The sequence below is a fragment of the Triticum aestivum genome, chromosome 1B (assembly GCF_018294505.1).
Source record: "Triticum aestivum cultivar Chinese Spring chromosome 1B, IWGSC CS RefSeq v2.1, whole genome shotgun sequence".
Taxonomy (NCBI): Eukaryota; Viridiplantae; Streptophyta; class Magnoliopsida; order Poales; family Poaceae; genus Triticum; species Triticum aestivum.
In genome coordinates, this window is record NC_057795.1 from 203,241,913 (window position 1) to 203,260,215 (window position 18,303).

An 18,303-nucleotide genomic window follows, 5' to 3' on the forward strand; every position below is an offset into this window, starting at 1 on the left:
CGCGCATGGCTGGGTCATGCAAGCGACCCAGCCGGTCGGGGCCCAGAGAAGCTTATAGGTCGGGATGCATTGCTTGCGCTAGCCCTCCGTGCAACACCGAAGTCATAGATGTAATGATCGCGCCAGCTGGCGGTGCGGGAATCACGCACGCCCCTGGTCGGCCTGATCGACTGGTCCCACGCGCGCGCCGGCTCACGCAAGTGCCATGTACGCCTTCAGGCGCGAGCGGGCGCGACGCACACCCCACCTGTCATGGCCAGACCAACTCAGTTCGGGGTGAGGATGCAAACATGCGGGTTCAGCTGGACCTTCACACGTGGGCCATCATGCTAAAAGGCTCCTGCGAGCATGCACCCCGGGCGAACAGTAGCCTCAGATGCGCCACACGATCCACCCTGTTGGGGAACGTAGTAATTTCAAAAAAAATCCTACGCACACGCAAGATCATGGTGATGCATAGCAATGAGAGGGGAGAGTGTCGTCCATGTACCCTCGTAGACCGTAAGCGGAAGCGTTATGACAACGCGGTTGATGTAGTCGTGCGTCTTCATGATCGACCGATCCAAGTACAGAACGTACGACACCTCCATGATCTGCACACGTTCAGCTCGATGACGTCCCATGAACTCACGATACAGTAGAGCTTCGAGGGAGAGTTTCTTCAGCATGACGGCGTGATGACGGTGTTGATGAAGCTACCGATGTAGGGCTTCGCCTAAGCACTGTTATGATATGATCGAGGTGGATTATGGTGGAGGGGGGCACCGCACACGGCTAAAAGATCAATGATCAACTTGTGTTTGGGGTGTCCCCCGCCCTTGTATATAAAGGATCTAGGGGGAGGCGGTCGGCCAGGAGGAGGGCGCGCCAAGGGGGGAGTCCTACTCCCACCGGGAGTATCCTAGTAGGAGTAGGAGTAGGGGGAAGGAGGAGAGAGGGGGGAGGAGAGAGGGGGGAAGGAAAGGGGGGCGCCCCCCCCCCCCCCCTCCTTGTCCAATTTGGACTAGAGGGGGAGGGGCGCGCGGACCTGCCTTGGCCGCCCCTCCTCTTCTCCACTAAGGCCCATATGGCCCATTATACTCCCCGGGCGGTTCCGGTAACCCCCCCCCCCCCCCCCGGTACTCCGGTATACGCCCGAACTTGCCCGGAACACTTCTGAAGTCCAAACATAGTCATCCAATATATCGATATTTATGTCTCGACCATTTTGAGACTCCTCGTCATGTCTGTGATCATATCCGGGACTTCGAACTATCTTCGGTACATCAAAACACATAAACTCATAATACCGATCGTCACCGAACGTTAAGCGTGTGGACCCTACGGGTTCGAGAACTATGTAGACATGACCGAGACACGTCTCTAGTCAATAACCAATAGCGGAACCTGGATGCTCATATTGGCTCCTACATATTCTGTGAAGATCTTTATCGGTCAAAGCGCATAACAACATACGTTGTTCCCTTTGTCATCGGTATGTTACTTGCCTGAGATTCGATCGTTGGTATCTCAATACCTAGCTCAATCTCGTTACCGGCAAGTCTCTTTACTCATTATGTAATGCATCATCCCGCAACTAACTTATTAGTCACATTGCTTGCAAGGCTTATAGTGTTGTGCATTATCGAGAGGGCCCAGAGATACCTCTCCGACAATTGGAGTGACAAATCCTAATCTCGATCTATGCCAACTCAATAAGTACCATTGGAAACACCTGTAGAGCATATTTATAATCACCCAGTTATGTTGTGACATTTGGTAGCACACAAAGTGTTCCTCTGGTAATCGGGAGTTGCATAATTTCATAGTCATAGGAACATGTATAAGTCATGAAGAAAGCAATAGCAGTAAACTAAAACGATCAAGTGCTAAGCTAACAGAATGGGTCAAGTCAATCACATCATTCTCCTAATGTGTGATTCCGTTTATCAAATGACAACTCATGTCTATGGTTAGGAAACCTTAACCATCTTTGATCAACGAGCTAGTCAAGTAGAGGCATACTAGTGACACTTTATTGTCTATGTATTCACACATGTATTATGTTTCCGGTTAATACAATTCTAGCATGAATAATAAACATTTATCATGAAATAAGGAAATAAATAATAACTTTATTATAGCCTCTAGGGCATATTTCCTTCAGTCCCCCACTTGCACTAGAGTCAATAATCTAGATTACATAGTAATGCTTCTAAAACCCATGGAGTCTTGGTGCTGATCATGTTTTGCTCGTGGGAGAGGCTTAGTCAATGGGTGTGCAACATTCAAATCCGTATGTATCTTGCTAATCTCTATGTCTCCCACCTGGACTTGGTCACGGATGGAATTGAAGCGTCTCTTGATGTACTTGGTTCTCTTGTGAAATCTGGATTCCTTTGCCAAGGCAATTGCATCAGTATTGTCACAAAAGATTTTCATTGGACCCGATGCACTAGGTATGACACCTAGATCGGATATGAACTCCTTCATCCAGACTCCTTCATTTGCTACTTCCGAAGCAGCTATGTACTCTGCTTCACACGTAGATCCCGCCACGACGCTTTGTTTAGAACTGCACCAACTGACAGCTCCACCATTCAATATAAACACTTATCCGGTTTGTGATTTAGAATCGTCCGGATCAGTGTTAAAGCTTGCATCGACGTAACCATTTACGACGAGCTCTTTGTCACCCCCATAAACGAGAAACATATCCTTAGTCCTTTTCAGGTATTTCAAGATATTCTTGACCGTTGTCCAGTGATCCACTCCTGGATTACTTTGGTACCTCTCTGCTAAACTAATAGCAAAGCACACATCAGGTCTGGTACACAGCATTGCATACATGATAGAGCCTATGGCTGAAGCATAGGGAACATTTTTCATTTTCTCTCTATCTTCTGTAGTGGTCGGGCATTGAGTCTGACTCAACTTCACACCTTGTAACACAGGTAAGAACCCTTTCTTTGCTTTATCCATCTTGAACTTTTTCAAAACTTTGTCAAGGTATGTGCTTTGTGATAGTCCAATTAAGCGTCTCGATCTATCTCTATAGATCTTGATGCCCAATATGTAAGCAGCTTCACCGAGGTCTTTCATTGAAAAACTCTTATTCAAGTATCCTTTTATGTTATTCAGAAATTCTATATCATTTCCAATCAACAATATGTCATCCACATATAGTATTAGAAATGCTACAGAGCTCCCACTCACTTTCTTGTAAATACAGGCTTCTCCAAAAGTCTGTATAAAACCATATGCTTTGATCACACTATCAAAACGTTTATTCCAACTCCGAGAGGCTTGCACCAGTCCATAAATGGATCGCTGGAGCTTGCACACTTTGTTTGCAACTTCCGGATCGACAAAACCTTCTGGTTGCATCATATACAACTCTTCTTCCAGAAATCCATTCAGGAATGAAGTTTTGACATCCATTTGCCAAATTTCATAATCATAAAATGCGGCAATTGCTAACATGATTCGGACAGACTTAAACATCACTACGGGTGAGAAAGTCTCATCATAGTCAACCCCTTGAACTTGTCGAAAACCTTTCGCAACAAGTCGAGCTTTGTAGACAGTAACATTACCATCAGCGTCAGTCTTCTTCTTGAAGATCCATTTATTCTCGATGGCTTGCCGATCATTGGGCAAGTCAACCAAAGTCCATACTTTGTTCTCATACATGGATCCCATCTCAGATTTCATGGCCTCAAGCCATTTTGCAGAATCTGGGCTCATCATCGCTTCCTCATAGTTCGTAGGTTTGCCATGGTCAAGTAACTCCAGAATAGGATTATCGTACCACTCTGGTGCGGATCTTACTCTAGTTGACCTACGAGGTTCGGTAGTAGCTTGATCTGAAGTTTCATGATCAATATCATTAGCTTCCTCACCAATTGGTGTAGGCGTCATAGGAACCGGTTTTTGTGATGAACTACTTTCCAATAAGGGAGCAGGTATAGTTACATCATCAAGTTCTACTTTCCTCCCACTCACTTCTTTCGAGAGAAACTCCTTCTCTAGAAAGGATCCATTTTTAGCAACAAATGTTTTACCTTCGGATCTGTGATAGAAGGTGTACCCAACAGTCTCCTTTGGGTATCCTATGAAGACGCATTTCTCCGATTTGGGTTCGAGCTTATCAGGTTGAAGTTTTTTCACATAATCATCGCAGCCCCAAACTTTAAGAAACGACAACTTTGGTTTCTTGCCAAACCATTGTTCATAAGGCGTCGTCTCAACAGATTTCGATGGTGCCCTATTTAACGTGAATGCAGCCGTTTCTAAAGCATAACCCCAAAATGATAGCGGTAAATCAGTAAGAGACATCATAGATCGCACCATATCTAGTAAAGTACGATTACGACATTCGGACACACCATTACGCTGTGGTGTTCTGGGTGGCATGAGTTGCGGAACTATTCTGCATTGTTTCAGATGTAGACCAAACTCGTAACTCAAATATTCTCCTCCACGATCAGATCGTAGAAACTTTATTTTCTTGTTACGATGATTTTCAACTTCACTCTAAAATTCTTTGAACTTTTCAAATGTTTCAGACTTATGTTTCATTAAGTAGATATATCCATATCTGCTTAAATCATCTGTGAAGATGAGAAAATAAGATACCCGCCGTGAGCGTCAATATTCATTGGACCACATACATCAGTATGTATGATTTCCAATAAATCTGTTGCTCGCTCTATTGTTCCGGAGAACGGCGTTTTAGTCATCTTGCCCATAAGGCATGGTTCGCAAGTACCAAGTGATTCATAATCAAGTGATTCCAGAAGTCCATCAGTATGGAGTTTCTTCATGCGCTTTACCCCAATATGACCTAAATGGCAGTGCCACAAATAAGTTGCACTATCATTATCAACTCTGCATCTTTTGGCTTCAACATTATGAATATGTGTATCACTACTATCGAGATTCAAGATAAATATACCACTCTTCAAGGGTGCATGAATATGAAAGACATTACTCATATAAATAGAACAACCATTATTCTCAGATTTAAATGAATAACCATCTCGCATCAAACATGATCTAGATATAATGTTCATGCTTAACGCTGGCACCAAATAACAATTATTCAGGTCTAAAACTAATCCCGAAGGTAGATGTAGAGGTAGCGTGCCGACGACGATCACATCAAATTTGGAACCATTTCCCACGTGCATCGTCACCTCATCCTTATCAATCTTCGCCCAATCCGTAGTCCCTGTTTCGAGTTGCAAATATTAGCAACAGAACCAATATCAAATACTCAGGTGCTACTGTGAGCTCTAGTAAGGTACACATCAATAACATGTATATCACATATACCTTTGTTCACCTTGCCATCCTTCTTATCCGCCAAATACTTGGGGCAGTTCTGCTTCCAGTGACCAGTCCCTTTGCAGTAGAAGCACTGAGTCTCAGGCTTAGGTCCAGATTTAGGTTTCTTCTCTTGAGCAGCATCTTGTTTGCCATTCTTCTTGAAGTTTCCCTTCTTCTTCTTCCCTTTACCCTTTTTCTTGAAACTGGTGGTCTTATTGACCATCGACACTTGATGCTCCTTCTTGATTTCTACCTCCGCTATCTTTAGCATTGCGAAGAGCTCGAGAATTGTCTTGTTCATCCCTTGCATATTATAGTTCATCATGAAGCTCTTGTAGCTTGGTGGCAATGATGTAAGAATTCTGTTAATGACACTATCATCAGGAAGATTAACTCCCAATTGAATCAAGTGATTGCAGTACCCAGACATTCTGAGTATATGTTCACTGACAGAACTATTCTCTTCCATTTTGCAGTTGTAGAACTTATTGGAGACAACTCTGCCTATGTTGTCTCAACATAGCCGGTCCCAAGCCCGGGTAAAGGAGGAGGGTTGTGATAGGCTTGGCGAGCCAACATAAAAACTCAGCCACTCTTATGGAGATGAAACCCAAAAGATTCTATAAGATGGCTAAGATCCGGGAGAGGAAGATGAGGGATATTGGCCAAGTCAAATGCATCAAGGACGGAGCAGGCCAACTCTTGGTGAAGGACGAGGAGATTAAGCATAGATGGCGGGAGTACTTCGACAAGCTGTTCAATGGGGAGAATGAGAGTTCTACCATTGAACTGGACGACTCCTTTGATGAGACCAGCATGCGTTTTGTGCGGCGCATCCAGGAGTCTGAGGTGAGGCAGGCTTTAAAAAGGATGAAAGGAGACAAGGCGATGGGCCCTGATTGTGTCTCCATTGAGGTGTGGAAAGGTCTCGGGGACATAGCGATAGTATGGCTAACCAAGCTTTTCAACCTCATTTTTCGGGCAAACAAGATGCCAGAAGAATGGAGATAGAGTATATTAGTACCAATCTTCAAGAACAAGGGGGATGTTCAGAGTTGTACTAATTATCGTGGAATTAAGCTGATGAGCCATACAATGAAGCTATGGGAGAGAGTCATTGAGCACCGCTTAAGAAGAATGACAAGCGTGACCAAAAATCAGTTTGGTTTCATGCCTGGGAGGTCGACCATGGAAGCCATTTTCTTGGTACGACAACTTATGGAAAGATATAGGGAGCAAAAGAAGGACTTGCATATGGTGTTCATTGACTTGGAGAAGGCCTATGATAAGATACCGCGGAATGTCATGTGGTGGGCCTTGGAGAAACACAAAGTTCCAGCAAAGTACATTACCCTCATCAAGGACATGTACGATAATGTTGTGACAAGTGTTCGAACAAGTGATGTCGACACTGATGACTTCCCGATTAAGATAGGACTGCATCAGGGGTCAGCTTTGAGCCCTTATCTTTTTGCATTGGTGATGGATGAGGTCACAAGGGATATACAAGGAGATATCCCATGGTGTATGCTCTTTGCGATGATGTGGTACTAGTTGACGATAGTCGGACGGGGGTAAATGGGAAGTTAGAGTTATGGAGAGAAACCTTGGAATCGAAAGGGTTTAGGCTTAGTAGAACTAAAACCGAGTACATGATGTGCGGTTTCAGTACTACTAGGTGTGAGGAGGAGGAGGTTAGCCTTGATGGCCAGGTGGTACCTCGGAAGGACACCTTTCGGTATTTGGGGTCAATGTTGCAGGAGGATGGGGGTATTGATGAAGATGTGAACCATCGAATCAAAGCCGGATGGATGAAGTGGCGCCAAGCTTCTGGCATTCTCTGTGACAAGAGAGTGCCACAAAAGCTAAAAGGCAAGTTCTACAGGACGGCGATTCGACCCGCAATGTTGTATGGCGCGGAGTGTTGGCCGACTAAAAGGCGATATGTTCAACAGTTAGGTGTGGTGGAGATGCGTATGTTGAGATGGATGTGTGGCCACACGAGGAAGGATCGAGTCCAGAATGATGATATACAAGATAGAGTTGGGGTAGCACCAATTGAGGAGAAGCTTGTCCAACATCGTCTGAGATGGTTTGGGCATATTCAGCGCATGCCTACAGAAGCTCCAGTGCATAGCGGATGGCTAAAGCGTGTGGAGAATGTCAAGAGAGGGCGGGGTCGACCGAATTTGACATGGGAGGAGTCCGTTAAGAGAGACCTGAAGGATTGGAGTATCGACAAAGGGCTAGATATGGACAGGGGTGCGTGGAAGCTTGCTATCCATGTGCTAGAGCCATGAGTTGGTTGCGAGATCTTATGGGTTTCACCTCTAGCCTACCCCAACTTGTTTGGGACTAAAGGCTTTGTTGTTGTTGTTTTGTTTGTAGAACTTATTGGAGACATCATATCTCTCAATCTGGGCATGTGCTTGAAATATTAACTTCAACTCCTGGAACATCTCATATGCTCCATGACGTTCAAAACGTCGTTGAAGTCCCAGTTCTAAGCCGTAAGTAGGGCACACTGAACTATCGAGTAGTCATCAACATGCGACTGCCAAGCATTCACAATGTCTGCAGTTGCCGGTGCGGGTGGTACACCTAGCGGTGCTTCCAGGACATAATTCTTCTATGCAACAATGAGGATAATACTCAAGTTACGGACCCGGTCCGTGTAATTGCTACCATCATCTTTCAACTTAGATTTCTCAAGGAACGCATTAAAATTCAACGGAACAACAGCATGAGCCATCTATCTACAACAACATAAACAAGAAAAATAGTATCAGGTACTAAGTTCATGATAAATTTAAGTTCAATTAATCATATTACTTAAGAACTCCCACTTAGATAGACATCCCTCTAATCATCTAAGTGATCACGTGATCCAAATCAACTAAACCAAAACTGATCATCATGTGAGATGGAGTAGTTTTCAATGGTGAACATCACTATGTTGATCATATCTACTATATGATTCACGCTCGACCTTTCGGTCTCAGTGTTCCGAGGCCATATCTGCATATTCTAGGCTCGTCAAGTTTAACCCGAGTATTTCTGCATGTGCAAAACTGGCTTGCACCCGTTGTATGTGAACGTTGAGCTTATCACACCCGATCATCACATGGTGTCTCGGCACGACGAGCTTTGGCAACGGTGCATACTCAGGGAGAACACTTATACCTTGAAATTTAGTGAGAGATCATCTTATAATGCTACCGTCAATCAAAGCAAAATAAGATGCATAAAAGATAAACATCACATGCAATCAATATAAGTGATATGATATGGCCATCATCATCTTGTGCCTTTGATCTCCATCTTCAAAGCACCGCCATGATCACCATCGTCACCGGAGCGATACCTTGATCTTCGTCATAGCATCGTTGTTGTCTCGCCAACTATTGCTTTTACGACTATCGCTACCGCTTAGTGATAAAGTAAAGCAATTACAGGGCGATTGCATTGCATACAATAAAGCGACAACCATATGGCTCCTGCCAGTTGCCGATAACTCTGTTACAAAACATGATCATCTCATACAATAAAATTTAGCATCATGTCTTGACCATATCACATCACAACATGCCCTGCAAAAACAAGTTAGACGTCCTCTACTTTGTTGATGCAAGTTTTACGTGGCTGCTACGGGCTTAGCAAGAACAGTTCTTACCTACGCATCAAAACCACAATGATATTTCGTCAAGTTAGTATTGTTTTAACCTTCTCAAGGACCTGGTGTAGCCACACTCGGTTCAACTAAAGTTGAAGAAACTGACACCCGCCAGCCACCTATGTGCAAAGCACGTCAGTAGAACCAGTCTCGCGTAAGCATACGTGTAATGTCGGTCCGGGCCGCTTCATCCAACAATACCGCCGAACCAATGTATGACATGCTGGTAAGCAGTATGACTTGTATCGCCCACAACTCACTTGTGTTCTACTCGTGCATATAACATTTACGCATAAACCTGGCTCGGATGCCACTGTTGGGGAACATAGTAATTTCAAAAAAATTCCTACGCACACGCAAGATCATGGTGATGCATAGCAACGAGAGGGGAGAGTGTCGTCCACGTACCCTCGTAGACCGTAAGCGGAAGCGTTATGACAACGCGGTTGATGTAGTCGTACGTCTTCACGATCGACCGATCCAAGTACCAAACGTACGACACCTCCGTGATCTGCACACGTTTAGCTCAGTGACGTCCCACGAACTCACGATCCAGTAGAGCTTCGAGGGAGAGTTCCGTCAGCACGACAGCGTGATGACGGTGTTGATGAAGCTACCGACGCAGGGCTTCGCCTAAGCACCGCTACGATACGACCGAGGTGGATTATGGTGGAGGGGGGCACCGCACACGTCTAAAAGATCAATGATCAACTTGTGTTTGGGGTGCCCCCCGCCCCCGTATATAAAGGAGCTAGGGGGGAGGTGGCCGGACAGGAGGAGGGCGCGCCAAGGGAGGAGTCCTACTCCCACCGGGAGTAGGACTCCTCCTTTCCTAGTAGGAGTAGGAGAAGGGGGAAGGAGGAGAGAGGGGGAAGGAAAGGGGGGCACCGCCCCCTCCTTGTCCAATTCGTACTAGAGGGGGAGGGGGCGCGCGGCCCTGCCTTGGCCGCCCCTCCTCTTCTCCACTAAGGCCCATATGGCCCATTATACTCCCCGGGGGGTTCCGGTAACCCCCCGGTACTCCGGTATATGCCCGAACTTGCCCGGAACACTTCCGAAGTCCAAACATAGTCATCCAATATATTGATCTTTATGTCTCGACCATTTCGAGACTCCTCGTCATGTCCGTGATCATATCCGGGACTCCGTACTATCTTCGGTACATCAGAACACATAAACTCATAATATCGATCATCACCGAACGTTAAGCATGCGGACCCTACGGGTTCGAGAACTATGTAGACATGACCGAAACACGTCTCCAGTCAATAACCAATAGCGGAACCTGGATGCTCATATTGGATCCTACATATTCTATGAAGATCTTTATCGGTCAAACCGCATAACAACATACGTTGTTCCCTTTGTCATCGATATGTTACTTGCCCGAGATTCGGTCGTCGGTATCTCAATACCTAGCTCAATCTCGTTACTGGCAAGTCTCTTTACTTGTTCTATAATGCATCATCCCACAACTTATTAGTCACATTGCTTGCAAGGCTTATAGTGATGTGCATTACCAAGAGGGCCCAGAGATACCTCTCCGACAATCGGAGTGCCAAATCCTAATCTCGATCTATGCCAACTCAACAAGTACCATTGGAAACACCTGTAGAGCACCTTTATAATCACCCAATTACGTTGTGACATTTGATAGCACATAAAGTGTTCCTCCGGTAATCGGGAGTTGCATAATCTCATAGTCATAGGAACATGTATAAGTCATGAAGAAAGCAATAGCAGTAAACTAAAACGATCAAGTGCTAAGCTAACAGAATGGGTCAAGTCAATCACAACATTCTCCTAATGATGTGATCCCGTTTATCAAATGACAACTCATGTCTGTGGTTAGGAAACCTTAACCATCTTTGATCAACGAGCTAGTCAAGTAGAGGCATACTAGTGACACTTTATTGTCTATGTATTCACGCATGTATTATGTTTCCGGTTAATACAATTCTAGCATGAATAATAAACATTTATCATGAAATAAGAAAATAAATAATAACTTTATTATTGCCTCTAAGGCATATTTCCTTCACACCCATCATGGACCACCCAGCCGGGTTGTCTGGGTCCACACCGTCTGGGCAGATCGGAGGACTCGAAGCGCCCGGAGAGACCCTCACAGTGAGCCGGTGCAGGCGGGCGTGACGCACACCCTGCCTGTCATGATTGGACCAGCCCGGATCGCTGATGGTGGATGCTGACAGGCGAGCCTGGCTATGCCTTTGCGAGCGGGTAGTTGTGCGACGAAGGCCGTCCAATGACGGTGGTCCTAGGCGCGCCCTGCGGTCCCCCCGACCGCCCAGCAGGGTCTGATGGCTCGAAGCATCCCCGAGAGGCCCCCACGGCACGCCACCTCGGGACAGACGTCTCGAAATGCTCTTTACCTGCGAGGAGCCCAGAAAGACAGATACTTCATATTCTTTATGACAATTAGTTGACCCGTTGCGCCAAATGGCGCAGAGACCCGCTAAAGCCATGTTGTCGATGAAAATAGTTTCATTTTGCAAGGACATATTCGATATTGGTAATAGAAAACCCATGTATTAAATTATGCTATATTGAAAATATGTTTATCATGTTGAGAAATTTGAGTTTGAAAAAAATCATACTTGTATAATATGTATACAACAGTTAAGGAATCATTTTTTTAGTTGAAAATATGGTTATCATCATGAGAAATCCGAGTTTGAAAAAATAAGGACATGTTTGGATAAAATGTATAGACCAGTTAAGGACGTATTTTTTTAGTTGTGATTGTACTGAACTTTTATTTTCCATGTGCACGCAAAAGAACCATCTCCGTGTTGTGCATATGGAGGCATAGGTATTTGAAAGGCCCATATGCTACCTAGCTGAGTCCACGGACAATTCTGTGTGTGTGGCTCGTCTGGAGTAGAATATGAAGCGGTGGGGACTACATCTATCGTGCTTGTTTATCCCCTTTTCTTCCTCGGTTCCTCATTTAAGCAAGAGAAGCATTTCCAAAGACACGTACTCAACTGGTGAGATTTCTCCTTTCCTACTATTTCGGATTTCGGATTTCTCTGCATGCACTGTTTTTTTATTGAAGGATAGTACCGATCTTACCTTGGGCTGGCAGCCCTCCGGGTGGCATCAGTTGCCAAAGGAGAGATCAATAGGAATCAAAACACAGATGATTGACTAAATCACAAAAGCAAAATTTCAGTCGTTTTTCATATAGAGTGGCAGATCATAGCATTGCTGAAATGGACTAAAATTAAGGAGAACGGATGAGGACAAAAATGATGTAAAATCAGGTCTGGGTTTAAAATGGGCATAAGTAGTACAATACTAGCTTCAGTAGAACTGTATCGTAATGCACAAAGGCTCAGTAACTGCAATACTAATTTACTCAAGGAAGAGTTGCACAATTTACTCAAGTAAGGGGTGCTCAATTTTGTCATCAGAACAAACTATAATAGGATGGTGGGAAGTATATGTTGATGCGTACACACCTTCAAAACTATAACTATGTACCAATGCACAAAGGAGTAGCAGCTGCAATATTAATTTACACAAGGAAGAACCGGTCAATTCTTTCATCAGAATAAACTTTAATAGGATGGTACAAATTCTATAAACCTTGAACGGGTGCATAGTACCTTCCAAAGCCTATTAACATCAAGATGTAGTAAGGCGAGAGAATAATGATTGTAACTATCTTTTCCTTCAAACATTTGAGAAAGCTTAGAGAATCCGCTCAGCTGCCTTTTCCCCCAATGTTCTCTTTTCCTTCTTTTAACTGCAAAAATGAAGTATGTTCCACACTTTGTTTGGCAGAACAAACTCGAAAAATCAGTGTTGTTACCGACAGACTTACATATTGCATGAGAGATTCTGGACGTATTTATGCTAACTAAATTCAGGAAAATCCCAAAAGCATGATAATTTTGTAGCCTGGTATAAGCCTCGTTTCAGCCCTCATGGTGCATCTCGAAGCCCTACAATCAAGACCAAAACATCACTCCATACTAAAATCTCTAAACACCAGTTCATCTAACTAATCGAGCAAGTAGCAGTCCTGCACTAAAACGCCTAAACACCAGTTTAGTTATCTATATTATACACATATCTGCTACTACAAAATCTAAAAAATGAGAAACTGGACCCTCAGCAACATTGTCCAACGCACACTGCATGTGGTCTCGGAACCTTGAACCAGGCAAGGAAAGAAGCAAAGCACTTTGTTTTTCTAGATTCTGTAAAAAAAATACTTAAGGAGGGTGTAGCTAAGCGGAACAACAAAGATAAATATTTCAAAAATATACCCACAGAATAACTTGGCATAGGATAAGATCTTGCATGCGAAGCTGGTTTTAGAGACAGAGAAGACTATGCCTAATACCCACAGAACTGCTCTAGTAAATTGCCTATTGTCTATCACTACTAACAACACTATCGGTCAATTAAGTTACTTCATCCCATTATAATTGAACAAAATAAGGATAAATATGCACTTCAAGCCGTCTCAGTCTTTTCTCAAACAAATAACATCAGGATCATCATCAGTAAGAAGTGCACACAAAAGTCATGCCTCATCAGTTGATAAATAATGAAGCAATAATCAGAATATATAAAATGGGAATAAAAATAAATGGCAGAAATCATCCATCAACAGAGCTAAAATGGGACGGGAGTGACATGAGTATGCTAGATTGACACTAAATAGAAATCTATAAGCATGGACACTACTGTATTAAAAGAAAATAACAGAAAAATATAGAAATGGTTAATATGCTAATGTTTTCGCCATAAGAACAAGAAAGGTGTAACATGAGTAAGGATCTACGTTATAAATGTATACACTATACAACTCTAAAAATAATTTTAGAAAACTTTCAGTGTCCAACTATCGGTATACTTGTTTTCCTCTACAGAGAAGAAAATTAGATAGCAAGCTTTCGGTGTCCACCTCATGTTACCAAGTGAAGTAAACTTTTGCCGTCCAGGTTGGTTGTTAAGTTACTCATGAATCGAATATAGCTATATGATAACATTATCACCTCTTATTTCAATTGGTGCATGTACCCGAGGTCAGATGCATGCCTTTGATTCCTCCCATAGTTTTTTGTCCGGTCGATTAGAATAGTCGCAAGCATAGCTAAGAACTAACCTATAGTGGGAGCGAGGTTTGCTAGAATGCCCTGGCCTAGTGGCATGCTTGAATGCTATGCTGACTGGTGGTGTAAGTTTAGGAATTAGTTTACTTCTTTAACAAAATAGGAAAGGCGTGGTTATATCAGAGAAATCAATGCAAGAAATTAAATTGCTTTCCAGGGAACCACTATTTAAATTTCCATACAGAAGTCTAATCTTCAATTTGCTTGTATCTTTAGGACAAAAATAACTGCAGCTACGAATCATCATCTGTACATAGGTCCCAAAAAAAGATATGAATCTGGTAACAGAAATACCTTGCAATATCTCTAATGCATACTTCAAATAACAAATTTCTTCGTCTGGTAACAGAAATACCTTGCAATATCTCTAGTGCATACTTCAAATAACAAATTTCTTCCTTAGTCATGCAAGTATCCACAAAGCACTTTCCTTGACGATGAGCAACCTTACTAACAATCCTACAAATATTGATTAAAGGAGGAGAAACAAATAGCAAAAACTTTTAGATATTGACATAGGCATAGCTTGCGATGATTACGAAATGAGATAAAAATGGGAGTGGCCAACTATTTGTTCTTACACTGAGCAGACCGCCTCAACACATCATCAAAGCTACCTTACACCAAGATAACATGGAGATAAATGTGAATTGACAGAAACTGAAATGTTCTGTGAGGAATAGAAACAGCAGGCTGCTTATGTAAGAAAAGACCGACATGCCTATTTAAAAATAGACCAGATAGTAGACAGATCGTCCATATGCACTCACCATGACATGAGGAATGCAGAAACGATCTCGCAGACACTCCACAACACCAAAGGCCCAACAGGCACCACAATGACTCTGCCATTGTTAACCAATACATACTAACATGAGCATTCGATTCAGCCGTTACGTAAAAAAGTAAAAAAATAATAATAGTTACTGAACCTAGCATTGTTATGGTACCGATTCAAACTAAACTAAGTACAAATAAAGATAACAAATTTATCGTAAGTAGAACGCACACGCCTGCTTGAACAACTCTAGCAACCTGTGATATGCCAATCAGGATACCTCACAAAATAGCAAAGGGAGGGTCACATATCAACCTTTTTTTAAAGCTCAAAGTTGCAAATGCATATGCACAGCACATCACTTTTTGGTGACAAATATGACCAACGGCCAGTGGCCATAAATACCGATCAAGATCACAATTCATTCTACAGGTTACTTAATTATCTATAAGCTTGCTGGTTATTGATACCTATGAGCTTCACATCATCGTAAAAGTCTAAAATATCACATCATGTTTGGTTGAAACAATATGCTAAAATATGCAGTTTGCGAACCACAACTCTAACATATGGGGGAGAAGGTGGTAGCTCACCTGCAGCAAGGAGCTAGCATCAGCAAAAGTAGGAGCTCATCCTTTAGCGTACTATGAACATGTCGCAGCTGCCTTGCACCTTGATGCACCGCCGCTGCGCATGGAAGATTAACATCCCATTGTTCTTGAGAAACTGTACATAACAAACTACTTGAATTAATATTTTGTAACTGATCAGCAAGAAGTAGCAATCAAGTTCTAATAACGAAGAGCCGAGTCCAGGATGTCTTACTCCTATTTCATACTAACTGTACCTATTGAGAAAAGCAGAAATGTGCAGCACACAGGAAGAGAGCAAAACGTGATGAAAAAGGAAAAGAAGGTTAGAAGGCGAGCAAAGGAGCCGATCCGAGATAAGACCACCAGGAACTTACCCCAAACTCTTGCGAAAATGAGGCTATGCTCCAACCACAAAACCAGAAATTGCTCCATCGTATCGACACCTGCAATCCTCCCCTGTAAATGTTGCAGGCCTGAAGTTGCCTAGCAGGAAACCATTAGCACTACACATGCCATGGTATAACAATAGACGTCACAATTTATGTCAAGACAACACGTCAAAGTAAGTTTATTAGAAATCAAAGGAGGGAGAATAAGGGAAGATATTACCATAGGGACCAGATCGGAGCACCATTCTCCAAAAAACAACATGGATGTGGTGGTGAAGAGAGAGGAGACGAGGCGTGAGGCCAGTGACGGCGAATGGCCCACGGCTGGCGGCGGCGTCTCCATGAGGGCCGGCCTGCTCCTTCACCCTCCGGCTTCCTACCTCTTTCCTGTAGCCTCAGCCATGGCAACGGCCGAAAGTTGCTTGTCCTCATCGCCCCCTCTCCCATGCTCCTTCACCTCAACACCGGACTCTGCTAACCTGCGCCCGATCTGGAACCAGGCGCCGCCGACGGCAACATATACAACGGATAGAAGGAACGCGAGGTGGAAGGGCAGCGTGGTGGAGAAGCAGCAGCAGTGGTGGAGTAGGAGTAGCAGGCGGCGGCGAGGATCCATGAGGCAGGAGAGGCTATGGGGATCGAGGGGAATAGCGGCTAGGGTTCGTGCGGCTGCTGGTGCGGGAGTGGGACCGAGGCAAAGATAGGATTGGCTGCGGGGACGCACTGAGAGGATTGACCAAAATCTCATGCACGCTGGCATGGCGGACCCAGCGAACGAACGCCAGGGACGAGCCCACTCGTCATTGGCCAACGAAAAGGACCGGCAGGTGAAAATCGGGATTGACTGCTGTGAAGATCCAATGGCTCAGACTTGTCGGAAGACAGATCCGACGGCGAACGAGGGCCCAATCGGGGGAGCTCCGTGGAGGCAAGTTGGCTAGCATCCTTATTGATTTAAACAATTTATTAACAGAGGAAGTACAATATATCGTTATTTCTGATTATCTCCTCAATTTCATTGGGGAAATGTTCCCAGACGGTGCACCGGCCGAGCGTTTCGGCCGGTCCCGCGCACGCCGTTTGATCGGGTAGCGATCCAGCGCTCCCGCACCTCCCGATCCACGTTGTTTTTTTTCCTTGGCCCATCACGTGGCCTTGGCCCACCACGTTTACTCGGTCAGCTTTTTTTTTCACCAACCGCTCAAGCTGTGGGGTGGGAAAAATATCTACAACTGCAGACGGACGAAAGTTGCATCCGTTTTTTGCTGCAACAACGACATTTTGTTGCTGCAACTGCCGTTATCTTTTGCTACGACCAGCGTGTTTTTTTGCTACATCCTTTTTTTGCTATCGATTTCTTGCCCAAATAAAAAAAGTTGCAACCGTTTACATGAAAGCTTCAACCCTACATTTAAAAAGCTTCAACCCATAAACTTTTTTGCTGGAACCAACTACTGTATTTTGTAGCTGATTCTTTTTTGCTGGAACTAGTTTTTTGTTTTGCTACCACCGACGGCTTCATTTGCTACCACCGGCGACATGGTTTGCTACCACCATATGCAGCGGCCGGTCGACGTCAATGTTTTTCTTGCTACAACCGTGTCATTTTTTTGCTGCAACCGGCAGCCACAGAAGATACAATTGGTTAACATTTTTGCTACAATGGTGCCGGCGAGCTTTTAATTTGTTGGAAGCGTTGCCCTTTTTTGCTACAACCGGGCGTTCTTTTTGCTGCTACCGACACCCCGACGGAGAGTACAGTTTTCTTACGAGCTCGTCGCCGGAGGTGGTGCGACCTGCAGCCGCAGAACGCCGGAGCTGCGTTCGTCATCACCGGAGTTGCGACCGTCGTCACCGGGAGATGCAACTACGGGGACACGCTGCTGCATGCATGGAGCCAACGAGAAACACATGAGACATCAGGGTTGTAGTACCGTTGCAACACCGGTCCACTATCCACCAGGGCCCTGCCTCCTCAGGGGACTCCGGCCATGAACGGCAGCGGAGCTCGAGCCTAAATCCATGGCGGCAAGGAGGTCATGACGTATGTACGACATGATTGAAGCAATCCCAAGGCGGCTTGATAGGTGGGGGAGCCCCTCCTAGACGTGATTCGGCTGCGGGCAACGAAGAACAGGCGGATCCGGTCGCCACTGCCGCGGATCGGGGATGGGCGGACGCGGGGGATCGAGCTCCCCTGTTTTTCTCATTGTGGCTGTTCGTACAACGGTTGCAACAAAAACGTGTTCTTTTTGCTGCAATGGTTGGTTCGGTGGTGGCCTCGCGCGGAAATCTAACGGTTGGGGCTGACCGCATCGCACGGCTTGGGCTGGACCGGCCGAACAGTTCGGCCGGTGCGCCGGCGCGTATCACTGCCCATTTCATTGTCGGTAAGAATTACTTGAACCCA

The 18,303-nt window shown here is 44.6% G+C and overlaps 1 protein-coding gene across 20 annotated transcripts; it reads right to left on the bottom strand.

Annotated features, from left to right (window-relative positions):
* Positions 1 to 10,870: 10,870 nt before the first annotated feature.
* LOC123115748 (uncharacterized) lies at positions 10,871 to 16,612 on the bottom strand. Of its 20 annotated transcripts, none has more exons than XR_006456721.1 (7): positions 16,114 to 16,612; positions 15,879 to 15,977; positions 15,505 to 15,637; positions 14,904 to 14,978; positions 14,715 to 14,746; positions 14,489 to 14,592; positions 12,245 to 12,780 (listed from the first exon to the last, which is right to left on the bottom strand). XR_006456721.1 is itself a non-coding variant. In XM_044536851.1 (6 exons), coding segments are annotated over exons 1-6 (366 nt in total). In that variant the 5' UTR covers positions 16,139 to 16,612; the 3' UTR covers positions 12,245 to 14,590. The 20 variants fall into 20 exon arrangements, 3 of the variants coding, with proteins under 3 accessions (XP_044392786.1, XP_044392782.1, XP_044392798.1); XR_006456720.1 differs by having other exon boundaries at positions 12,245 to 12,954; XR_006456748.1 differs by adding an exon at positions 10,871 to 11,376 and having other exon boundaries at positions 12,469 to 12,511; positions 12,616 to 12,755; positions 12,834 to 14,978; positions 15,879 to 16,606.
* Positions 16,613 to 18,303: the final 1,691 nt, after the last annotated feature.